Below are 26,473 nucleotides of genomic sequence, written 5' to 3' on the forward strand. Positions count from 1 at the left end.
AGTAGTAGACTTGTATTGTGAATAGAATGTAGAGAAAAATATTGCGGTACACTTGTGAATAGCTTTGGTCATCCTGGCAGAAGTAGACTTACTGTGAATAGAATGTAGAGAAAAATATTGTGGTACACTTGTGAATAGCTTTGGTCATCCTGGCAGAAGTAGACTTTTACTGTGAATAGAATGTAGAGAAAAATATTGTGGTACAATTGTGAATAGCTTTGGTCATCCTGGCAGCAAAGGTTGTTCAGAATGCAACACAAATTTGTTTTAACAGTTTTATTAACAAAGCTTGAGGTAAAAGAAGTTTGGACAAGACGAGAACACAGAACATGTGACGTGCCGAGTAGGGAACATTCTAAAATGTTGACAGCTGAAATGATTCAGTCTGGCTAGCTAATGAGACGTACCTACTCCAATAAGGCAAATAGTCAAGGAAAAAACATGGAGAAATTATTCTTTTTGCAGTGATGGTAAAATTTCATTTACCTCAAAATAATAATTATACCATTGTTCTTGGTAATATTCATACAAAAATTATCCTTATACAATCAGATTGTTTTCAAACATTTATATACTTTCGTTTGTGACTCATTACGAAGAAACAAAGGGATTGCAGTATTGCTATATCACAGTGTGAAGCCTTGAAGAGTGCAGCACGATGTTCAAATTCTAAGTTATTTGACGGACACAATGTGCTGCTCATACCATCCCCACAACTCAACCTCACCAGCCCACCTTAACCATAAATATATCTTCCACTTTAAAGCGTCATGACTCAAGATGTCATCTTTTATATACAGAGATCTTGTCACATGCACATTTAAACATTGAATCATAATTCTGATTTTACAAGACCTTTCTCAACTTTCAGAATGACATTAGTAAGACATCACTTAACTTGCACAGTTTGTTGTTAGAACAAAAACACACTGGTTAAAACTCACATGCTTACAAAAATATAAACAGATTGTAAAAGAAACAGAATATCACATGTGCTTTTGTAAGATCTTAAACATTCAAACTGCTTTCTAAAGGTTTAAGGGCTTATTTCAAGAGGGGATATACATGTCTTTAATCTAACAACAATCTGATGTGAAAGTAAATATTTTCATGATTGAATTACAAATAGCACTGACTGAGTGTATTTCCATGTAAGTCAATTAAAAAACCTTTCAGAGTCAAAATAACTATCACTGAGAAAATAACAAATCATAATTTATCAATTCGAGGACATTAATTTAGATTGAGTTCAAAGTTGAAAACTACTTCCCAAATTTTAAATTCCCCTGAAGTCTTAAACCACTAAACTTTGGGTGGTTCCGTAGATTTGGGCATATGCCATGTCACCATTCCTGCAGGGGAGGTACCTCTCTGCAGAGCCTGGAGTTCCGGTTCTGGGGTGCCGACCATGTTCGCTGCAAAACCTGCTGCTGCAATCTCCGCAGGACATGTGGGCACAGAGGGGGATGGTGGTTTGGATGTATGGGATGATGGCCGCTGTGCTCTCTCCATGCGCGATTCTCCCGGACGTGGCCAGTCAATGGACTTGAGTGAATTGTTACAGCCCGGGATAGGGTTCATTGCTCCAGATCGGATTCGGGACTCCCCGGCGGGCTCCCCAGCACCTGATAATCTCCCAGCGGCGGATTTGGGCGTGGCTGGTTTGGGCGTGGCTGGTTTCAGAGTTGTGGCTGCTAAGATGGTTTCAACATCATCCTGAACCCGCTGTGGTGGAGGGATCTGTGGTGAAGTGGAATAAGATGACATTATTATTTAAATCAGGTGGTAACAATAACACTTTTGTGAACATTTTTATCAACACTCTACAAATACATTTTTCACCTACATTTAAGCTGTCTCTAAAACAATTGCAAACCAACTGATCATTTCCCAAGTTATATATTTAATCATAGGCTCAGTACACTAGTGATTCACTGAGTGAGTGAGTGAGATGGGTTTAACAACGCTTTGACGTATATATCACGGTATGTCAGCTTCATGTAGGACGAGACCGTCTCCGTGGTCTAGTGGTAGAGCGTCCGCCCGGAGAGCAGAAGGTCCGGGGTTTGATCCCCGGCCGCGTCATACCAAAAGACGTTAAAAGATGGTACTTGTTACCCTGTCTGGCGCTTGGCATTAAGGGGCTAAAACAAGGACTGGTCGGCTCGGAGTTAGTATACTGTGTCTGAGTAGGGTATTCATGTTAAACTACAGCATGGTATCTCAGTGAGCTAGCACTATAAATCGGCATCAGTCTTGACTAGTACAAGCAGACAAGCACGCACGCACTAGTACAAGCAGACAAGCACGCACGCATGCACGCACGCACGCGGTTATATAAGTGCAATAATCTTGGACGTGACGTTAAACCCCATTTCAAATCACCTCACCTCATGTAGGAGGAGAGCCTCAAGTGATGCAGGTATGAGGTGTTTACTTAGATGAAACCCACAAGGACTTGGTTCTACAACTTTGCCATCCGACAAAATCAATTTATCTGATTTTTTATGTTAACTTATATAAGAAAAAGTCTGATCCTATTTATATTCATATGCTGTTAGTTGTCATTAAATACATCCGACCTTGCCAAGTGGAAGGGTTAGCCCTTCTAGTGCAGTGCGTAATATAGAATGGCATATTTGATAAAAAAAAACAACCTACAAATGACTTTCAACACCAAGTAAATAAACCTAAGTCAATAATCGTTCTGAACCTGCAGAGCAAAACACAAAAATGCATGACTTATGAAGCCACAAAACTCAAGAATTCCACATTTTCAGAATTAAATGTTTGGGGGTTGTCTAAAACTTAAGGATACATTTTTTTTTATCAGACATCAAACTTTTGAATGGTCCCTTATCTTGCAATGATGGGCGGCTTCATTATGTTGAGAGTTGTCTCCCTTACCCTGGACCTCTTGAGATGCCCACTGAGGATAATGTCCCCATCTGTCTTCATCCTGTCCAACTTCGTAATGGCTTGTCCAGACCGGGCAGTGCTGTTGGTGATGTTGTTGCCTAGAAACAAGGGAGGGAACTCTGTCAGTTATACATCTGGGGATAAATATAAGTTAAATGTCAGGCCAGGAAATTACTCACAAGCTTGAGGAATGAACTATAACATTGCAGCAAGAAATCTTCAGATTTACAACACTGGGTTACTGACATGAAATGAAAAATGCAGACCTGCATTTCAGAGCAAGACAGGTGTTCTAATAATAATCGGGGCGGTCGGGTAGCCTTGTGGTTAAAGCGTTCACTCATCACACCAAAGACCCGGGTTCAATTCCCGACATGGGTACAATGTGTGAAGCCCATTTCTGGTGTCCCCCGCCGTGATATTGCTGGAATATTGCTAAAAGCGGTGTAAAATCAAACTCACTCACTCACTCACTCTAATAATAATCACAAATCCGCTTTCAGTAAGCGATCCATGTTTTATGTGTACCCCCTTCCGGATTTTGTATTCACCCACCAGATGGCTACTGTAAACAAGGTCACTCTATCTTATGACATGCCTTATCGTACTTTATGATGTACCCGACATTATAACAGCAGGTACCCTTGTCCTATATTTCTAGTCCTGAGTGCTTTTCCACCCGTAATAGCACTATGACCTAAACCATGTTGTAGGGCCACTTCGAAAAGGTCATAGCAACAACACACTTTCATCAAGTGCCACCCAGTGTTTCACAGGTTACTGGACAGTTGACCCAATAGTAGGAGTGTTGGGTGAGTTGTCTGCATTACCAAAGACGAAATAATAACTTTCAAGCCAGGCTCGTCTGATCCTAGCCTTGACAAACCCAATCTTATTAAAATCAGTTCTTGCCAAGGCCGCAAGGGTCATGTCAGAACGAACCTTCATGCACATTGACCGTCCAATGAAATGCGCAACAAGAAGTCGACATAAGCCAATCAGAGAGCAGCTTCTCGAGCTACCGGTATACGGCACTAGTTTCAAACTGGCAACTCACTCATTGAAAAATATTTGACATACCGTATTCGACGTAATAAGCACCGCGCTCTAATAAGCGCCCACGTCGATATCTGCTAATATAATGGCTAGTGAACAATCCCAATTAGTACCCTTTTCGATTGATCAATGTACACAAGACTTACTTATTCAGGTATAACACGCACTCGTGTGTTATATGAACCCATAATTATGGGCAATTAAGTTCTGGAAAAATATATCTGTGTATATAAACATTTCAGGCTGTCAGCATAAACCACGGAATTTATCTTTCAACTCTGTTTTTTTTTCACCGAAATACTATCCTAATAAGAGCCCCCTGTTTCTGATTTTGAGAGCGCCCTGGGCGCTTATTACGTCGAATACGGTAGTTCTTGATTCAAAATTTGAAAAGTGAACAAAATAACATGCTGGAATAGCTAAGGCTTCAAGTGATAAAAGGATTAGTTCTCTGGCAATAGCTATTGAAAATGGCGATGTTTTATTCTTGTTGTTCAAACTAGTATGTAACCAAATAAACAGTTGTGCAACCAAATAAACAGTTGTGTACAATCAACCTGGGAAAGGGCGTCCCTACATAAATGTATTCCTTGATGAATAAAATACTTGAATACAGTATTTGACTACTGATTGATATTTAAGGATTTTTTAAAAAAAAATTTAAAAGGAAATAAAAACAAAACATGCAGTGAACTTTATGATGATGTGGGCGGTGCCCGAGAACCAAGACTATTATTTTTTTAGCCTAATAGGTTGCCTAGATCGCAGGGCAGTACTTTGCACGGGTAATGCAAAGTCTCTTTGTTCAAATGTTAATCCCATTGAAGCGAAGTCTGTGACTGTCGTTACACTGTGTTAAACTTTTCGGGGTTGCATGATTGAAAACACGTTCTGATTGTCACTTTCCTGATCTGGTAAGCGATGGTCTGATTGGTCAGATGAAGGTCGTGACGTGATCCGTGATGGGAAGTCCTCAGATCTTCGTTTAGCAGTAGCAAGAACGAACATCTGATTTTATTGAGATGGCACCAAACCAGTGGTTGATAGCATGAGTAATGACTCATGCCGATGGTCACGGAAGTCGAAGCTAACAGTAACATGGGTTACTGTCAGCATAAACCACGAAATTTATTTTTCAACTCTGTTTTTTTCACCAAAATAATATTCTAATAAGAGCCCCCATATTTCTAATTTTGAGAGCGCCCTGGGCGCTTATTACGTCGAATACGGTAAGTTGGACATTTTCAGGATGTGGAAATTTGGATATCACACAAAACGCAAAGCCTGGTAACAATATCCAAAGAAAATTTTCTTTTTGGTTATTTATGGAAAAACAACCACAACCTTATCATTATTTTGTCAAAACAAATCATTTTCAACTTTAGAAATAATAACTATCCACCAAAAGCCCAATTTATCCATCATTAATTGTAATAGAGATTACTTCAATAAGCTTTAATTAGCCTTGGTCAAGCTGACATGCCTTATTTCTTTAAATATATTGTTATGCAAACCATGTTAATGCTCTAGAAAAATAAACAAATTATTTAATTTTTTAATTTTTTTTTAATTTTAAAAAAATAAATAAAAAAGATAATTAAAAAATCAGTATGTGTTCTTACCTGGTACTTTGGTGGGCATGTCCCAAGTGCCGACGAATGAGCCCCATGGCGATGACCGGTCTCTTGTCACGCCAGGTCGCAGGTGCCCCCGGTCTGAAGCGATGATCTGAGTAAATCCGTCACGAGACGATGGGTACTGAAAACACACACAAACTACGATAACAGATTATTTTTTCTTTCTTTGACAATTTTTGGCATATTCTGATAAAGAAGAATTTCATAAACACTGTACGTCTGCAAAGTTACGTTCAAGCTGAACACATCCACTCTCATCCACTGACAACCTCATCCCTGTTTTTGTCAATCTCATTAAAATCGTATCTTAGTTCTTGCTAAATAAAGATCTGAGGACATCCCATTACGGGTCAGGTCAGAACGACCTTTCACAAATTTTGACCGACCAATGAAATGACTGACAAGAAATTGACATTAGCCAATCAGAAGGCAGCTTTCTCGAGCTAAAGGTAACACTAGTTGCAAACTGGGGACTACGCTTCGAAACATATTTTGACGTATTCTCGTTTAAAAAAATTTAAACTGATAAGAAGAACACTCTGGAATGGCTTATAGATGGCCTAGATTGTATGGATATAATCATAAAACCCGTAACTGTCGTTTGGAATACCCAGTGTTAAATATTTCGTGGTTGCATAATTAGAAAACACATTCCGACTGTCACTTTCATGATTGGTTGGATGAAAGGTCGGTAAGCGATGCTCTGATTGGTTGGATGAAAGGTCGGTCTGACGTGAACCCTAATGGGATGTTCTCAGATCTTTGTTTAGCGATAGCGAAAACTAAGATCTGATTTTAATGAGATTGGACTGTCACTTTCTTAATCTGGTAATGGATGCACTGATTGGTCAGATGAAAGGTCGTTCTGACGTGACCCCTACCTTTGTTCACCGGTTGCGACATCTTGAGTGCAAAGATCTGATTTTAATGAGATTGTGTTTATGTGTACACAGGTCTCTCAATGCTGAGACCACACAGCCATCTTGCTCATTCTGACCCGTGAAGATCCGGGGTAGAATAGGTCTTCAGCAACCCATGCTTGCCGTAAGAGGCGACTAACGGGATTGGGTGATCAGGCGTGCTGACTTGGTAGATGCATGTCATCGTATCCCGACCAGACTCGTTCTCCCTACCCCTCACTTCTCTCACTTTGAGACCGCCTACATGGTCTAATGGTAGAGTGTCCGCCTGGAGAGTTGATTGTCAGAGGTTTGAAACCCTAGGTTTGTGCATAACAATAGATGTTAAAAGATGGTACTTGTTGTTACCCTGACTGGCACACTGCATTTAGAGTCAGTATACTGTGGCTGAGTGGGGTGTTCATGTCAAATTGCGGGGCGTGGTATCTCAGTGGGTTAGCACACACACATCAGGCTCACTGACTTGGTTGATGCATGTCATCGATCCCAATTGCGTGGATCGATGCTCATGGATCAATCACTGGATTGTCTGGTCCAGACTTGATTATTTTACAGACCGCTGTGATATAGCTGGAATATTGCTGAGCGCAGCGTAAAACAACAAACAAACAAAGCATGCACGTCGCTGTATAAGTGCAATAATCTCGGACATGATGCCAAACTCCATTTAACCTCACCTCACCTCTCACTTTGAAGTACATATATTGGAAGGAAGACAAGAAATTGTACGTTAAAATTGTACGTTAAAATTGTACACAAAATGTCTCATTGTTGATCCTTTGATTCATATGTTTGTGTTTGTATGTACAAAGTTCCGTGTCGGCGTACCCATCAGTTTGTGTTTGTAAGTACTAAGTTCAGTGTCGGCGTACACATCTGTTTGTGTTTGCATGTACAAAGATCATTGTCGGCGTACCCATCTGTTTGTGTTTGTATGTACAAAGTTCAGTGTCAGCATACCCATCTGTTTGTGTTTGTATGTACAAAGTTCAGTGTCGGCGTACCCATCTGTTTGTGTTTGTATGTACAAAGTTCAGTGTCGGCGTACCCATCTCTGTTTGTGTCTGTATGTACAAAGTTCTGTGTCGGCGTACCCAGCCGAGAGGGAAAGAGTATTTATTACTCACGCGACCAAACCCTTTTGGCACTTCCCAGTTCTTCAAAGTCTTGAATGCATTTTCATACTGTAAAGAAAAGAAAGATAATTGGAAAAGATAACAACATGATAACAGTGCAAGTGCATCAAGTAAGAATGAAGATGTAAAATACTTACCATTCTAAACATATATCTAGTTGTCCCATTAGGGTATTCGGGTACTCAGGGATTCGGGTACTCAGGTAGGGTGGGTCCTGAGTAGGACCCGGGTACCCACAGTACTTCCCGGACCGTGGTTAGTTATGAGATAGATTATTTATTGTCAAAAACTCACTATAGCTCAGTGGTTACACTACAAGTCCCTAATGTTCGCATTTCTTTCTGACGATGCACACATTCCTTTTGACTTGTATATGTTTGAGTAAAGATAAAGCTTCAGTCAACTTCTGTGTACCCATGTTCTGATTGTTTGATACATGTATATCTAAATAGTTTTAGCCAGGGCTGTGGTCAAACAATTACCAATCAGACATTATGTGCCAGCTCTTGAGACCTACAGTGGGTAGGGCTGGGCTGTAGTCAAACAATCACCAATCAGACATTATGTGATCAGCTCTTGAGACCTACAGTGGGTGCCCGGGTAGGGCTGGGTAAAAGAGGGTCGGGCACCCGGGTAGAAAAATTTACCATCACACAACCTGCTTGAAATAGGACAACCTGGATCCACTACATACCGCCTGTTTACCAATAATGTGTTGATCCCCCACCCCAATCAAATAATTTATATTCCTAAACAATTTTGGGGGAGATTGAAGCATTTTGGCAAAAAGTAAATTAAAGTTAACAAATACCTGACCAGAGTCTGTATGTGATTATGAATTCCATTTCTCATTCCAGCCGACCAGTCCTTGTTTTAGCCCCTTAATGCTGAGCGCCAGACAGGGTAACAACAAGTACCATCTTTTAATGTCTTTTGGTATGATGCGGCCAGGGATCAAACCCCGGACCGTCCGCTCTTTGGGCGGACACTCTACCACTGGACCACGGGGGCGGTCTCAAAATGCATGAGAGTAATTTGGATGTATCCACAGTTGAGTAACCATTCTTTTAAGGCAAATGATGGATTAGTTAGTGTGTTTAAGATTAGCAGACAGAAAACAGTATTCTCTCCTGCAAAACTTGAAATAAAATTATTTGAAAACTCCCAAGCAAGTCAACGATATTTTTGAAAGTTTATTTTTCTTCATATTCTGAAAATGAAGAGATTACCTAGGCTCATTAATGTTAAAAGATTTGGTTCACTTGCACAGATTTTTGATACACTAGCATGCTGAAAATATTGACCCTCCCCTAATGCTTGTCATATTTTTAAATGACCCTCCCCATATCGTTGTACATTTTTTTCATAACCCCTCCTGAAATAACATAATACATGTATTATATATTTTATTATAAAATGTCAATTTTTATTATCATCAGCAAACATGTGTATTTTATTATGACACTCCCCTAGAGACTGTCAATTTTGTTTTGTGACCCACCGCTTATTCCTTTCACCGGGTTATAGTGAAAACGTCACCTCGCCTCAAGCGAAAACGGCTAATATTGCCTGGCGAAAACAGCACCTTATTCTTTTGTTTTACCTTTGTAAATTAAATGAAATTAAACTTACATGGTCACTTGCAAACACCAATAATTGTGAAATGTTAAAACAAGTTTACATTAGAAATTAGCCCCCTACTCCAATTTAAAGTATGATCTTCTCAAAGCAGGAGACAATACATAAAATAAATTTTGTCTAAAGTATTAAAAATTATTAGTTTTAGCAGGTACACTTTATCAAGAACAAAACAGTATTATTTTTCTTATTATTTATCAAGAAAATTTGCAAAAATAATTTTTTTTGGAAAAGTTCTTAATCCATTGGTGTCATAATGGGTAAACATAATACATCAAATACATCAAATTACCTGTAAATAAACCATATATATATACTACGTTATTAAAAATAGAGGTGCCGTTTTCGCCCGACACATAGTAGTCATTTTCGTCAAATGCATGCCGTTTTTGCATACAAATCGATGACGTTTTGCTGAGGTGCTGTTTTAACCTGCACCTCTCTCACCCACCCCTATAATCCTATAATCAATGACCGGTCCCTCATAAAAGTATTTTCACCAGGAACCCAAACACCTTTATTTCAGCAGGATGACTAAATGTCTTGGCAGATAAAAAAAATCGAAACCGTTTCTAAGAAAGGAGCTTGAGCATCTGCAAAGTAGCCAAAGATTTAACCAAAATATCTGTAACATATACTTCACAGACGTTAATGTTAGTCCAGAGAAAGATGTTAATCTAATTATAGTATGCAACAACAACATATATCCTCACTCTTGACGTTTCACAAACCCATATTGTAAAAAACGCGTTTAATGTACAACATATTTGGGGCCCCATATATGAAAGCATACAGACATTACGAAGTGCAGAACTTCAGTCATTGTTCTTTTCAAGTCATTTTAACTGATTATGTACCAGTCACAAAATAATGTGATTGTTTACCTGGTTTGCACTGAAATTGATGCTCATCTTGTCCGGTCGCTGGGTAAGAAGCGGTCCCCTTAATTACCAGATTCACTTTTTCCAGGAAGTGACAGTGAACTTCTCCCCGCTTACCCGCTGCTTACCACGTTGTCAAAACAACCTTTCCTGTATCCAAGTACTCCGCAGTAAATGAATACCAACTTCCGTTTTGAAATATGTGTGCTTTTTTCACATTCAAACACTCATGATGTGAAAGTAAAGGGGCCACGTAAAGTTACGAATAGATTATGATGAAATATAATAAGTATTTTTAAATACCTAAATCACATTATAATTATATTTTATGCTGAACTACAATTGACAACCCCACGCGTTTCCGGTTTGGACGAAGCCAGAAAGTGATCGGATAATTTGAGGAAATATTTACCGAAAATGACATTTTTTCACTTTGGAAATTGTGTTGCTCTTGCTTACATTCCATATGTCATCCTGTACAAGTGTTCTGGACTGTAAGTTGGAAGAATTTGTCATCAATGCGATACATATTAACGAGTTAATCGAACCATTTCTAACCGGCTCACACGGTAATGGCTTGTAGTATAAGTATTGTTGACAACATCTGAACATTACTTGCATTCCCTGAAATCGGCTGGTCCATTTATTCTGATCGGAAGATACGACAACTGTAAACTGATATGAGCCTGAAAGATGGAATCATTAATATATTTGTAAAATTATACGGAGACCATTATGAAATGTCGACTAGTTGTTGCTGAAACTAAAGCCTATTTGTCAACTTTTTGTCATCTCTGAGCAGTAGCAGAAAATAATCAGTTTAGTGCAGGATTCATTTTTTTTAACTTCTCAGTTATGGTTCTGAATTTCTGGGGCAGAATTACTCGAGCTTACTTAGAAACTGTGGAATTTTGCTGTGAACTGCTCTGCTTTTACTTTCTGATGTAACCCCACGCATTTCTAGAAAGTGATCGGATAATTGCTTGCTGTAAAAGGCGACTTACTTGTCGTAAGAGGTGACTAACGGGATCGGGTGGTCAGGCTCGCTGACTTGGTTGATGCATGTCATCAATCCCAATTTGCAGAAAGTGATTGGATAATTGCTTGCTGTAAAAGGCGACTTACTTGTCGTAAGAGGCGGCTAACGGGATCGGGTGGTCAAGCTCGCTGACTTGGTTGATGCATGTCATTGTATCCCATTTGTGTGGATTGATGCTCATCATGTCAATCACTGGAATATTGCTGACCACCTGATCCCGTTAGTCCCCTCTTACCATGCTTACGATAAGGATAGTCGCCTGTTTCGGCAAACATGGATTCTGAAGACCTGTTCTACCCCAGATCTTCACGGGTCAAACGGTTGATGTCAACATATTGGGTTCAAATGTTTAATCGTGTAACATTTTGGCAGGGTAGTCATTGATGGGAAAGTTTAGTATTGATTGTATCAACTCAAAAGTATCACAGTGTATCAGTATATTGATTTATAACAAAATACATTATTCTGTATGTGTTAAAATAACAACTTCCAACTTAATCATGTTAATGCTCAAAATGAACTAGGCTGATCCCTCAGATGTTCAAAATTGATTTTTCTGGCTTCTTACTATCCATCTTAACCGTGGTAATCTTAGCAAATGTAGACCCATGAAGATTCCGAGGTAGAATAGGTCTTCAGCAACCTACGCTTGCCGTAAAAGGTGACTATGCTTGTTGTAAAAGGCAACTAACGGGATCGGGTGGTCAGGCTTGCTGACTTGGTTGATGCATGTCATCGATCCCAATTGCGTGGATCGATGCTCATGATATTAATCACTGGATTGTATGGTCCAGACTCGATTATTTACAGACTGCCACCATATAGCTGTAATATTGCTAAATGCAGCGTTAAACAACAAACCAACCAGTCAACTTAGCAAATGTAAATGTTTCTTTGGCAGTGAATTATTAACTTAGTATTGATCTTCATAAATTTGTATCATTGTAGCATTCACATTAACAATTTATTGATACATCAATATTGAGATATTCGACCAAATCCCTACATTTTGGAATCAGTTCAATATGCCATGTGTTATGATGGTTATAGACCTTGTAGACTTGACAGATTATTAATTAGTATATTTGTTGAGCCTGATCTCATCATGCTCATAGTTAATTATCAATATTGATTTCTGGCAGCCTTTTAATATGTTGAATACTGTTACTGATGGGTTTTATAACTATTAGAAGACATGTGACTTCTTTGAAATAAATAAATTTGGAGTCCAAATTTGTCCAGTTTCCTTTGCAGGTTGATGTATTATTTTATGCAGAAAGGCTAACATGCTCCACAAAACACTATATTTCAGGGCAGAGTACAGTGCATTCTGGAAATGTGTGCAGGCTGGTGGAGCGTACATGTTCACTCAGCTGGTAAAGATGTTGATCCTTGCCACATTCTTCCCAGCTTCAGAAGTGCCGATTGGCGGGCTGGACGTCACAGGGGTAAGTCAATAACACAGACCGCCTCCGTGGTCTTGTGGTAGATCGTCTGCCCACAGAGCGGAAGGTCCGGGGTATGATCCCGGGCTGCGTCATACCAAAAGATGTTAAAAGAGGGTACTTGTTGTTACCCTGTCTGGCGCTCAGCATTAAGGGGCTAAAACAAGGACTGGTCGGCTCTGAGTCAGTATACTGTGTCTGAGTAGGGTATTCATGTTAAACTACGGCATGGTATTAGTTGGTATCTCAGTGAGCTAGCACTATAAATCGGCATCAGTCCGGACTAGTACAAGCAGCCACACACACACACACACACATGTGCAATAATCTTGGACGCGACGTTAAACCCAATTTCACCTCACCTCACCTCAATTACAAAGAAAACAGTTTTTTCAAGCTACTCAAATTTAAGACAACAGTCAGTTTATGACAGATACACACATGTACTGGTAGCAGTCTGCTACAAAACAGAGGCTGGTAGATGAAAAGCTTTCCAATGTTTTGCTTCAGGAGTTCCTCAAGTGCACCGTTGACTTGGCCGACCTGGTGGGCATCCACTTCGTTATGTCCCGGATTGCAGGGAAGGGTCAGCTCAAGTTCATGATAGCAGGCATGGGGTGGGCGACCGCAGAACTCGTCATGACCAGGTACTGTCCCCAGTGGGGGTTCCGGGTGGCAGTCACACCCCGGAGACCGATGCTGGTTGTAATAGGCAGGGATGAGAATCTTCCACAGATCCACAAATTTTAGTGACCACAAAATTGTTAAAATATGATGGCTTCCCTCAGATTATGGACCTTGCTCCATTGCAACATGTTGCAAAGATGTTTAAGCTGAAAGGGAAAATATCCATTCTCATCCCTGAATAGGTGACTTGTATGATGACATGGATGTCATACTACCCTGATTGTGTCCCTGTGAAGATCCAGGATAGAAAAGGTCTTCAGCAACCCATGCTTGCTGTAAAAGGTGACTATGCTTGTCGTAAAAGGCGACCAACAGGATCGGGTGGTCAGGCTCGCTGACTTGGTTGATGCATGTCATCATGTTACAGTTGCATGTCAGTCACTTGACTGATGGTCCAGACTCGATTATTTACAGATCATCCTGCCCCACAGGTAGCACCCGTCACTAACACATGCAAAGGTTGTGATGTAGCTGGAATATTGCAACAAACAGACAAAACCCTGATCATGTGGATTGTTGCTCACAATATCAATCATTAGACTCTATTATCATGATTATTTACTGTGTTTCTATATAGCTGCAATGTTGCCAAGTGTGGTGTTAAACAACACATGCACTACCATATGCACTAACACTGGTCTGCTGGTCCGAGTCTAGTATATTTGCATAAGGACCAGTGAAATTAAATAAATGCTGGTCTGAAGGTCTAGTGTTATTTTGGGGACAAACAAAGTAATTTCAGTTTGTACGACTTTGAATCTGAGAAAGATTGACTCTAAACTCTGCAACGGAAAAATCCCTGCGTAGTATAGGGGTATCTTCTTGGTTAGTTTCTCACTCTATTTGCACAAAGAAGTAATACCTTTTAAAACCTTTTTGGTCGGATCCATTGTGTCTAGTAGAGATCCAGTAGGTATTTTGGTCAGTGTCCGACAATGACACATACATACACTACAAGTTACTAGCTGGCCATCATTAAAATCAGATTCAAGATGTCGCATCCGGTGAACAAAGGTAGGGGTCACGTCAAAACGACCTTTCATCTGACCAATCAGTGCATCCATTACCAGATTAAGAAAGTGACAGTCGGAATGTGTTTTCTAATCATGCAACCTTGAAAATGTTAACACAGGGTATTCTGAATAACCGTTATGGTCTGTATCATTTATTCCGTCAAATCATCTCTCGATTCAGTTGGATAAACATTTGAACCGAAGAGACGTTACATAGTACGCGAGAAGTTATGCCATTGTCAGTTTTAGGCATTCCAGAATGTTCTTTTTGTTCAGTTTTCAAATGTTTAATCGAGAATTTTGTCAACAAATGTTGAAACATAGTCTGAAATGGATATCACCAGTTTGAAACTACCTCAAGAAAGCTGCTTTCAATGGCGACTTCTTGTTTGTCATTTCACTGGTCGATCAACGTTTGCGAAAGGTCGTTCAGACATGATCTGTAATGGTATGTCCTCAGATCTTTGTTTAGCGGCAGTGAGGAATATGATCTGTTTTCAATGGGATTGGCCATCCTAAACAATTTTAACAGTGCATTTCCAGATTTTCTTGTAGTAAGAGTTATTGTCATTGCTTATTCATTATTTATTGGGGACACGGGTGGCCCAGTCGTCTAAGGCACCACGATTTGCTGTGAAGAGTTGGGTCCCTTCGGCCCGCCAGAAACCTATGATTGTGGGTTTGAATCCCGGTTCGTCCCAATTATGTTTCTAGGTTTGTCAGCACCATACCCATGCTCGTGGGTTTCACCGAAGTGGTAAACGACTGAGACCTGCATCACTTCGGGCTTTCCTCCCACATTAAGCTGACACGCCGTGATATAACTGTAATACTGTTAAAAGCGGCGTTAAACCCAACTCACTCATTATTTATGGAAATTGTTGTGAAAAGGTGTAAAATAACTCCCTTTGTATTTTGTTCTAGCGTATGTATTTAAATCTTTGATTGCTATTTGGAGTTATGAGGACTATGTACAAACTCATCCACTGGCCCTGCTGACATATTCTTTAATGTTTGTGTACAGGTTTCTGCCCCTCTGGGTCGGAGCAAGAGGAGTGGAGTTCGACTGGAAGTATGTGCAGATGAGCTTTGATTCCAACGTTAGTCTGGTGAGTGTACCATCATATATCATCACACTGGAAAATGGTTCACCTCATAAAGTTGAAGATCAAAATTTCCAGAATGTTCAGAATGTTCAGTGAAGGAGAGGAGTTCCTTAGCGTTCTTGTGTTTAGTGTCTAATGTACTGTAAATCTTGATATTAATGCATCTAAAAATTAATACGACTGCCGACCCCTAGCCAAAAATGCGACTCCCCTCATCCAATCCCCAGTGGAATGGTACATGTCCTTAACTTAATCCAACCTTAAATTAATCCAATCAAACACAAATAGCACCGTTGAGAAGAGCATTCCATAAAAACAATAAAGTGTTCTCCTAAGAACAACACACAGTTTATATGTTTATTCTGTCAATATTCTGCTCAATAAACAGTGTTTGTGTTTATGTTCAAGTTGGTATTTCCGCTATCCAAAGTGTGCAGTGAGTCCGTCTTATTGTTGATAGTCATTTTGAAAGAGATTAATATGAAGTTTCATTAATGCGAATAAAGACCAATTCACGCTCGTGTTATTCCCGACATGGGTACAATGTGTGAAGCCCATTTCTGGTGTCCCCCGCCGTGATATTGCTGGAATATTGCTAAAAGCGGCGTAAAAAACCTTACTCACTCACTCACGCTCGCGTTAATTTCAAGATTTACAGTATTTAAACTGATATGAAAGCATTATTGTTTAAATCATTAAATAGGAGCAGTGAAACATATTTTATCTATCCCCCCCCCCTCGTGTCAAAATCCTTGAAATGTTTTCTTGGCATTTCTTATTGACAGTCAGTCTCCATCTACATCATTGTAACTCACAATTTTGTGTGCTTGAGAGAGGTGGTCTTCAGCAACCCATGCTTGCCGTAAAAGGTGACTATGCTTGTCGTAGAAGGCGACTAACGGGTTAGTCAGACTCGCTGACTTGGTTGATGCATGTCATCAATCCAAATTGTGTGGATCGATGCTCACGATATCAATCACTGGATTGTCTAGTCCAGACTCGATTATTTACAGACCGCCGTCATATAGCTGAGTGCGGCGTTAAACAACAAACAAACCAAACCAACCCTTCAGTTTTCCTTCAAAGATAGGCCTTGATAGAACTGAAACATTCTTCAAATAGAGAAACACTCACTCATGCTTGCAAGTTTCCATTTTGACTGTCATGAATTTGTTTGTTTCAGATCCACCACATCAGTATGGCCATGTTGGTCTGGCTGTACTGCCGCAGTGACCTGCAGAAGTCACTGGTCCCCATCGTCATGTCCCTGCTGGCCCTCGGATGTTACAGACCCCTCATTGTAGAGTGAGTACCGGTGTTATAGTGGGGTAGTCTGGCTGTTACAGGCCCCTCATTGTAGAGTGAGTACCGGTTATATAGTGGGGTAGTCTAGCTGTTACAGGCCCCTCATTGTAGAGTGAGTACCGGTGTTATAGTGGGGTAGTCTGGCTGTTACAGGCCCCTCATTGTAGAGTGAGTACCGGTGTAATAGTTGCGTAGTCTGGCTGTTACAGACCCCTCATTGTAGAGTGAGTACCGGTTATGTAGTGGGGTAGTCTAGCTGTTACAGGCCCCTCATTGTAGAGTGAGTACCTGTGTTATAGTTGGATAGTCTGGCTGTAACACGCCCTCATTGTAGAGTGAGTACCGGTGTTATAGTAGGGCAATCTAGCTGTTACAGGCCCCTCATTGTAGAGTGAGTGCCGGTGTTATAGTGGGGCAATCTAGCTGTTACAGGCCCCTCATTGTAGAGTGAGTGCCAGTGTTATAGTGGGATAGTCTTGCTGTGACAGATCCCTCATTGTAGAGTGTGTACTGGTGTTATAGTGGGATAGTCTGGCTGTTACAGGCCCCTCATTGTAGAGTGTGTACAGGTGTTATAGTGGGATAGTCTGGCTGTTACAGGCCCTCATTGTAGAGTGAGTACCAGTGTTATAGTGGGATAGTCTTGCTGTGACAGATCCCTCATTGTAGAGTGTGTACCGGTGTTATAGTGGGATAGTCTGGCTGTTACAGGCCCCTCATTGTAGAGTGTGTACAGGTGTTATAGTGGGATAGTCTGGCTGTTACAGGCCCTCATTGTAGAGTGAGTACCGGTGTTATAGTGGGGTAATCTGGCTGTTACAGACCCCTCATTGTTGAGTGAGTACCAGTGTTAAAGTGGGATGGTCTGGCTGTTACAGACCCCTCATTGTAGAGTGAGTACCGGTGTTATAGTGGGGTAGTCTAGCTGTTACAGACCCTCATTGTAGAGTGAGTACCGGTGTTATAGTGGGGCAGCCTAGCTGTTACAGACCCTCATTGTAGAGTGAGTACCGGTGTTATAGTGGGGCAGCCTAGCTGTTACAGACCCCTCATTGTAGAGTGAGTACCATGCTATAGTTGGGTAGTTGAGCATGAAATGTTAAAATATCCCTGAATGTACAGAAATAAGTACTTTTCAGAAGTTCCCAAATTTTGAAGAAAATTAATTTGTTACCAATTGTCTGCAAAGGGCACATAGTTTGGAATCCTAGATAAATCCCTGACATATCTTGTAAAATACAAAGAATAAATGACTGTACCCCAATACACATGAAACAAAACAGCAACAGTAAGACAACACTGTGCGTGATTACCAAGAGTAGCCTGCTCACCGTGGACTCCACAGCATTGGGGGCGGTCGGGTAGCCTAGTGGTTAAAGCGTTAGTTCGTCACGCCGAAGACCCTGGTGCGATTCCCGACATGGGTACAATGTGTGAAGCCTATTTCCAGTGTCCCCCGCCGTGATATTGCTGAAACATTGCTAAAAGCGGCGTAAAACCATACTCACTCACTCGCTCCACAGCACTGACTAAGAATTCAGACACGTACATCACTGCAGTGAACTTCTGTAGCATGCAACACACTTGGGCAGCACACACTTCTAACATGCAGTTAGAAGTCACCTTGAAGACCTGTGAAGATCCGGGGTAGAATAGGTCTTCAGCAACCCAATCTTGCAGTAAAAGGCGACTATGCTTGTAGTGAGGGGCGAATAACGGGATTGGGTGGTCAGGCTCGCTTACTTAGTTGATGCATGTCATCGTATCCCAACTGCATGAATCGATGCTCATGATGTCAATCACTGGATTGTCTGGTCCAGACTTGATTATTTACAGACTGCCGTCATATAGTTGGAATATTGCTGAGTGCAGCGTTAAACAACAAACAAATAAACAAACAAACAAGGTGTCACCTCCAGTTATTTAATGTGTATGATACTGAAGATTTTTTTTGTCTCTTTCAGAATTCTCATCCATGCTGTTGGGTTCGGATCATGGACATTGCTGATATCTAAAGCCGTTTTCACAGCCTGTGTTTCCATGGTTTCGCTGCAGATGTATCTCGGAATCCCATCTCAACTCCAGAATTCCTTCTATTGAGCTATACCAACACAACAGTTATCTCCCTTGTAGTTACCTCCCTTGAATGATGTAGTCGGCCAGTATGAACAAGATGGTAGGGTAGAACTTTCCGCCAGCCTACAGACCAAGGCAGTTTGCCTCATGTTAATGGTATCCCAAAGTCCAGTCAAACTGGTATCAAGTCTATATTTCTGTTTGTTTTTGGAATATTTATAACATTTCAAGACTACAAGCTGTCTGCTTGACTGTTACTTGTTTCACTGGCTTGGAACAAAAAACAGAATCTGATAAATATTTATGATACAATTAAGAATAATGTTTTGGTTGAGGGATTTTTAGAATATTAATTTGCATGGCCTTTTTGTATTTCCACGTAATTTCTTTCCTAAAAGACATGATTAGTAGGAGTTACTATCAAGGGTTGTTTGAAATTTGACTATCATGAAATTTTGTGTACAGTTAACTTTGAGCACCAAGGCATTATTAGGTTTGAGAAGTAACAGTGGAGTATTATAGAATAGTCTATACAACCCCACATGGGGTGTCTGTACATAATAACATGCTGGCTACTGGTTATTTGTAAAACTTGGACTGATGTGACTGCAACTAATGAAATGAACTAGGCACTATCTGGTGACATGGGGCGTCTGTACATAATAACATGCTGGCTACTGGTTGTTTGTAAAACCAGGACTGATCTGACCGCAACAAATGAAATGAACTAGGCACTATCTGGTGCGATAAGTAACAGTGGAGTGTTATAGAATAGTCTATACAACCCAACATGGGGCATCTGTACATAATCCATAACATGCTGGCTAGCGTCGGCAGCAGGCTTGGTGGAAACTGGTTTCCACACAACATCCTATTCCTATCTGTGCGTGATGTTGTATTCCAGACAACTGTGTATATATATATATATATATGATGAGGCTGCAAGTCGGGGGAGGAGGGTAAGATGCTGTATGTGTTAATGCGTCTGACTGGATGTGTACATCATAGGTTTGTTGAAACTTCTGTTTGAGAGAGAATGAAAGTCAGAAATTCATACATTTATGTCATAAAATCATGCAAGAGACAATTTGTGTATCATCCAAAGTACTCATTTCAAGAGCCAAAAATGTTGAAGTGCATTGATATATTTATCTACAGTTTAGGCAAGTTTCCTTTTATCAAACGTGTTGTGCATACAAGATCTAAACTAAATGTCATAAGTGGCATCTTTTGATAACAAAAAGTATTTTCAACTTTAGGATGCCTTATAAAGATAGTACCTGTTTATTAGTTTGTAGCGATTCTTCAGTAATCTTACAAGAAGACTAAATAACTTGGTGTGAGCACTTTTTTCAGCCATTGACGTCATCCCTGTCCCTGTCACTCTGGGTGGCCCAGTTGCTTAAGGTGCCACACCTTGCTGAGTTATCTCCCTTTAGTTGCCAGGATCTGCTGATTATGGATCCCTGGCTGACCCAAATCCTTGGCACTAACGGGATTGGGTGGTCAGACTCGCTGACTTGGTTGATACATGTCATCATATCCCAATTGCATGGATCGATGCTCATGATGTCAATCACTGGATTATCTGCACCAGACTTGATCATTTACAGACTGCCGTCTTATAGCTGGAATAGTGCTGAGTGTGGTGTTAATAAACAAACAAACAAACAAAAAATGGATCCCTGGGCACCATGTGTGGCGGTGTCAACCTGTATGATTTAAAGCATTCCTTCCAAATTAAGCTGACAGAGCAAATATACGAGGCAGCATTAATTATACACTGCATGTTTCCTTGATTGAAGAAAGGATACATTATTTTATCATATGGTACAGTCTGTGCCATAACACTTTGTATCCGCTAGCCCTATTAAGGGTCCAAGCATCAGTAGAGTTCAGTGGTATTTGGGCTGTCATTACCAGACCTTACTAGACTGAACAAAATTGTAATTGACTCGGGCTGGTGGCTAACAGACTGATCTAGATAGTTTGTACTCTAATCTTCTCAAAGTCCAATTGTGCTGAGCTCCCTTGGTGTGAAGAAAGTCCTCTCTAGCCTAAATACTGTTAATATCACCCCCTACCCCAAACACTCTATTTCTGCGCACGCCAGAAACCTACGATCGTTGGTTCAAATCCCAGTTTGGGCACGGGTGGCCCAGTTGTCTAAGGCGCAGTGATTCACTGTGCAGAGTTACGTCCCTTGGGCACGCCAGAAACCTATGATTGTGGGTTCGAATACCGGTTCGTCCCGATTATGTTTCTAGGTTTGTCAGGACCATATTTGGATTTCACCGAAGTGAAGACCTTCATGTCTGAGACCTGAGACCTGCATCACTTTGGGCTTTCCTGTCACATTAAACTGACACACCGCGATATAACTGTAATACTGTTAAAAGCGAAGTTAATCCCAACTCACTCACTCACTTGAATCCTGGTTCACCCAGGTTATTTTACTAGGGGCGCGTTGCAAGCCACTAATCGCTTAGAGAAAGAAACTTACTCACTCACCCCGGGGTCTGCAACAGTTTGAAGCGCTTGGGCACTCTTCCAAAATTGCAGCGCAGCTACCGCTTGGTTGCCTTGACGTAGATCTAATGAAGAACATTGGAAAGAGGCTCGATGATGAGCTGATCAAATTAATGACTACTTTGAAGATGTGGATCCGACCGAGGATGATGGGGTGTCAGCTCCCTTTGCTCATTTCCTCGTTGATCCAATCAAGAATTTCTTCTTCCGCTGTCAAAGTCAGCCGCCATTTTGGTTTGTCAACGAAGCGACCTCAGCCAGCGATTGTTTCGTTTGCAAGCGGCTGAAAGTTAGGGCACTGTTGTAAGACGAATCGCTGTACATCGCTTGCAAGCGACTGGCCCTTTGCTGATGAAGTGGTAAACGTCTGAGACGTGCATCACTTCAGGCTTTCCTTCCACATTAAGCTGACAAGCCTGATATAACAAGAATACTGTTCAAAGTGGAGTTGAACCCAACTCAGTCAGGTCATAGTACAATACAATGAAGAATGTAAGTATACACACCAAGGTGCGCTTTAAACGAAACTGGAGTAGCACCTGAAACTGAAAGGAAGGGAGATAACTCTGAAGTTATTTAACCCCACTTAGCTGAGGCACCCCATGCTCTTTACCTAGGTCCTTATAACCTTATAGGTCCTTAAAACCTTATAGTAATGAATAGCTGTGAGACTGTAACCAGATGTGTATATTGTGTGCTTGTGTCGAAGTGTGTGTTCTTATATTTATATCATTGTCGTCACGATGACCACATGGTCATTGTTTGCACTGGATTGTTAAAAGTCCACTTTGACAGTCAGTTAATTCCCTTGCCTCGGGAAGATGAGCCAACTCCGCATGTCTAGTGGACTGTGTGTGTATGGTCGGTTATGTCATGTAATAAATGTTTTATGTAAACAGACTTGAAGTGTTTCTGATTATTCAAACTGGACTGGTTTGAGGACTGGCGATATTCCAGCTACATAGGGAGGTGGGACCGCCTCCGTGGTCTAGTGGTAGAGCGTCCGCCAAGAGTGCGGAAGGTTCGGGGTTCGATCCCCGGCCCCGTGATACCAAAAGATGTTAAAAGATGGTACATGTTATTACCCTGTTTGACGCTCGGTATTAAGGGGCTAAAACAAGGACCGGTTGGCTCGGAGTCAGTATACTGTTTTCTGAGTGGAATATCCATGTTAAACTGCGGCATGGTATCTCTGTGAGCTATCACTATAAATTGGCATCAGTCTGGACTAGTACAAGCAGCCATACAAACACACACACGTACATGAACGTCGCTATATAAGTGCAATAATCTTGGACACACGTTAAACCCCATTTCACCTCACCTCAGATAAGGAGGTGAGATGTCTGTAATAATTAGGTTTGGGTTGGACGAACCTGTGATTGATATTATGACCACAATCGCTGTCCATCGGGGTACCACGTGATTTAATTGGGATACTGTTCATAGCCTGTTGTATGAGGCGACTAACGGGATTGGGTGGTCACTGTCATAGATCCCAATTGCGTGGATCGATGCTCATGATATCAATCACTGGATTGTCTGGTCCAGAATCGATTATTTACAAACGCTGTCACAAGGCGGGAATATTGCTGAGTGCAGCGTTAAACAACAAACCAACCAAACCAATCAGTGTGTTAAAACGATGTCCACCATCCAAGGTACTGAGCTTGACCATATTTGCCTGGAGGTATATGGTAACAGGAAGAATGCTGATGGGGTGTTAGGCAATGCTCATTCACTCTCTCATTACTAAAAGGAATATTCGCTCTGGTGTGTCATGACATGGGGTTGTGTTTCCTTCGACTGCAAACTTCCGCTGGTGACAATTCGTGGAAACCTGAATGGCTCACAATACCAAGATGTCGTTCTTCGTCCTGTGGTAGTCCCTCATTTTGACAACCATCCTCTTCAGACAACATCTGTTTACATGGACGACAATGCTAGACCACACAGATCTCTGGCAGTTTTGGTTTATTTGCGTCAATAAGCTATTGCTGTAGTCCGGATCTTAATCCGAATGTGCAGTTCTGGGACATTCTTGGCCGGAAAATCAGACATCGTGATCCCCCAGTTCAAAATCTCGCTGGATTTGAAGCCGCACTTCATGAAGAATGGATCCGTTTGCCTCAGAGAAGCTGTGGTCGATGTCCGTGGATCATACACACGTTACTGACGTTTCTGTCTTGCAATAGACTCTGCACTCCCTAGGGTGTCTATGTGACACCTGATATGGTCTGCTGATATCATGACAGTTACATGACAAAAAAAGTTTTTCAATGTTTTCTAATCCTTCAATTTCTGGTATTCGGTAAAATTCCTTTCTGCTCATATTCTTTTGGAACCCAAGATAAACTTGCTTTGGGACAACTTTTGAATCACATGAGGTTTACATATAGGGCTTATAACAATCGTACATCAGTAGTATAGAACGGGTCGCCAGCAACCCCCTTTTGGTTGATCCGGTTGATCCAGGCGGATGCGAAGGTGATTGGTTGATCCAAGTCACGTGATCGGATAGGATGACTCATGCATCAACAGCGCGTCACAGGTGAGGGGGAATGAAAGGTGTGTGTTTATAAGGCAGAAAGGAATTCATAAGAAAACAAAAGTAAAGGGTTATGAATAGAGCTATGTGTATAGCGTGCTGCCCTAAATACACAAGCAGCCCAGTTTGAATTGAGCGCGCTTGACAACTCACGTTATATATTCAAATAACCCGCGCTCGCTAGAGCGTGCGACCTGGTTTGATGAATACAGGATGTGTGTTGAAAGTACATCATACCACAATAGAGACGGGTCATGTCAACACGATATACGCCGGGTAATGTAGGGAAAAAGATGTACGTCTAGCTGGATCAAATTCATCTTGTACGGTCTACACGTTGTACACCACGAACGTTAGACAACCTGTATGGAAAAAAATATAGACAAAATAGATAAGACTACGCAATCAGCAAGCTAGCAGTGTCGTTTAATTACATTTAGCGCAAAAGAACGAGCTAATGTATAGCAGAGAGACTAAGCGACCGACCGCCCATAACAATGTCAACATACCCCGGCCGTACAATTAATGTTAACATACCAACCTCGCCTGAAGCTTCCCATTCATAAATTGTGTGACCAGTGTCCCGTATTTATGATATGTTAGGGAACATGTGTTGTACATTTGTTATTTTAAAAGGGAGTTAGTTCAGAGAGGATATATATATGTGTATTCCCCTCATTAAACCTTTCTTTCGTTGGTGTCTATTAAACGTATCCGGTATTTAATACATTTGAATGATGTAGGAAAGTATGTGCGTGTAGATGTTGTACCTATATCCGAACACGAATGTGGGACACCTCTCAATAGATCAATTACGGTTCTAACCACGACACGCAACATGACTATGAGCGTGGTTAGCAGTTCATATTTATAAACACATCGTAAATGGCAGATTTCTGATGAATGAACTCGCCCGCACACATGTCTATAGGGTTATGTTCGCCAGAACTGTAAACAGTGACACATTGATAACAGGAAGGGTGCGTGGAATGCACTCGTCCTTGTAAGGGTAAAATACGCGTTTAAACTCACCATTTAAATGATGACATTACTTTTTAGATGTATTTGTATCAGTGAGTGAGTGAATTTAGTTTTACGCCACACACGTCATTATTCCAGCTCTAGGACGGTGATCTGTCAATAAACGAGCTTGGACCAGACAATCCAGTGATCAACAGCATGAGCAGCGATCTGTGCAACTAGGAACCGATGGCACGTGTCATCCGAGTCGGCGAGACTGACCAATGGATCCCCGTCAGTAAGCATGGGTTACTGAAGGTCGATTCTATAACCCGGACCTTCACGGGTGTAGTATGACGAAGACTATATACTAATATGCAAAAAAACTGAGAAAAACCAAACCAATTCATTCGTATCATTTATTGATTCGAGTCAATTGGTTCCATACAAAGCTGTGATATACGAATGGACAATAGTATTCACTCTGGAACATTATTTAGTCACTCATATACACATGCTGCTGCTGCTGAAGGCCCTATTGTTTAAACAGCCAGTCCATGTTTTGAAACACATTTCGCACTGTTGAATGTTTTAAGGTTGAATGGTTGTCTATAGTCTATGCTTTATCCATTGCTTGTAACGATTTCCGTCCAGGGGGTCCCAGTTTCACAATTCCTCTCACGTAGAGGGAAATTCGGCGTTTCTTATCGTTCAAACGCCTCAGTTTACGAGGTGTTTTCAAAATATGAATCAAACTAGACGCGTGGCGTTGACTCGGCATTCTCTTCAGACTGTTAGACTGATACAGTAGTGATGGGTATTTATGCCTAATCGTTCTGCTCACGAACGTCATCCTCCTCCTCGTCATCACCGTCGTTATCCTCTGCAACGCTATCAGATTCAGTCTCACTTTCTATTTCCGGCATATCCATCAAAGGCAGGATCTCTTTCATCTTGGGTTTTAGGAGGAGTTTGATTTTATTTTTGAGAACGGATTGTTCCGTGGAAGGATTCATGTCTCCCAGGTTGTATAGCATGTTTTGAAACAGAGGTGCCTCTTTAAAGTACGTGGTATATTCCATAGCATAGTTGAGAGTACTACGCACTAGATCCTCCCACCTCAGTTTCAATCTTCTCTCAATCCATTCTTGCGTTCGTCCCTGTCGCTTGTACTGTTTTTTCTGCAGTTTCATCTTGTCATGAAACGTATCGTACACCTGCTTCCAGATGCGTTGTAAGCCTACATTTTGCCACTCCTCGGCTTCCATATTAGTGTATGTTGACTTCCCGCGTGGAGGTTTGACGGCAAGACCACTGCCTTTCTGGGAAGAGGCTAGGTCGTCAAAGTCACTGTCATCGTCATCACTCTCGAGTCTGGCAGGCTTTCTCTTAGGTTGAAGGCTATTGGCCGGACACCAGTGTTTGATATGTCGCTGCAGATCGTGCATGTTATCTATCAGCACCCCGCAATCTGCGCAAGCCGTGGCCATAGTCAATGATGTCTCACTACTCGTGTCTGAATCGGTTTCAATTGGAGTGAGCTGATGTTGGGGCAATCTCTCTTCTTGTGTCAGAGGA

At 41.2% G+C, this 26,473-nt stretch overlaps 2 protein-coding genes across 2 annotated transcripts; one reads left to right on the forward strand and one right to left on the reverse strand.

Annotated features, from left to right (window-relative positions):
• Window positions 1-1,239: 1,239 nt before the first annotated feature.
• LOC139457648 (protein Flattop homolog) lies at window positions 1,240-10,334 on the reverse strand. The gene is made up of 5 exons (XM_071239001.1): window positions 10,191-10,334; window positions 7,660-7,716; window positions 5,598-5,733; window positions 2,908-3,017; window positions 1,240-1,740 (listed from the first exon to the last, which is right to left on the reverse strand). The coding sequence occupies exons 1-5, from the start codon at window positions 10,215-10,217 to the stop codon at window positions 1,303-1,305; spliced, it is 768 nt and encodes a 255-aa protein (XP_071095102.1). The 5' UTR covers window positions 10,218-10,334; the 3' UTR covers window positions 1,240-1,302.
• Window positions 10,335-10,550: 216 nt separating this feature from the next.
• Window positions 10,551-22,287, forward strand: LOC139458255 (BOS complex subunit TMEM147-like). Its single transcript, XM_071239625.1, has 6 exons — window positions 10,551-10,681; window positions 12,539-12,674; window positions 13,182-13,318; window positions 15,396-15,480; window positions 16,661-16,782; window positions 18,747-22,287. The coding sequence occupies exons 1-6, from the start codon at window positions 10,605-10,607 to the stop codon at window positions 18,880-18,882; spliced, it is 693 nt and encodes a 230-aa protein (XP_071095726.1). The 5' UTR covers window positions 10,551-10,604; the 3' UTR covers window positions 18,883-22,287.
• Window positions 22,288-26,473: the final 4,186 nt, after the last annotated feature.

This window comes from Haliotis cracherodii, unplaced genomic scaffold (genome assembly GCF_022045235.1).
Source record: "Haliotis cracherodii isolate W230 unplaced genomic scaffold, xgHalCrac1.p SCAF_12, whole genome shotgun sequence".
Classification (NCBI taxonomy): Eukaryota; Metazoa; Mollusca; class Gastropoda; order Lepetellida; family Haliotidae; genus Haliotis; species Haliotis cracherodii.

Bases quoted from the DNA above. Each gene is read 5' to 3' on its own strand.
- LOC139457648 (XM_071239001.1), bottom strand. From the start codon at position 10,217: ATGAGCATCAATTTCAGTGCAAACCAG. The intron at 7,717-10,190 runs GTAAACAATCAC...TTTTCTTTACAG, and splicing joins TCAATTTCAGTGCAAACCAG to TATGAAAATGCATTCAAGAC. The intron at 5,734-7,659 runs GTGAGTAATAAA...GTGTGTTTTCAG, and splicing joins TGCCAAAAGGGTTTGGTCGC to TACCCATCGTCTCGTGACGG.
- LOC139458255 (XM_071239625.1), top strand. From the start codon at position 10,605: ATGACATTTTTTCACTTTGGAAATTGTGTTGCTCTTGCTTACATTCCA. The intron at 13,319-15,395 runs GTACTGTCCCCA...GTTTGTGTACAG, and splicing joins GCAGAACTCGTCATGACCAG to GTTTCTGCCCCTCTGGGTCG. The intron at 15,481-16,660 runs GTGAGTGTACCA...TGTTTGTTTCAG, and splicing joins TTGATTCCAACGTTAGTCTG to ATCCACCACATCAGTATGGC.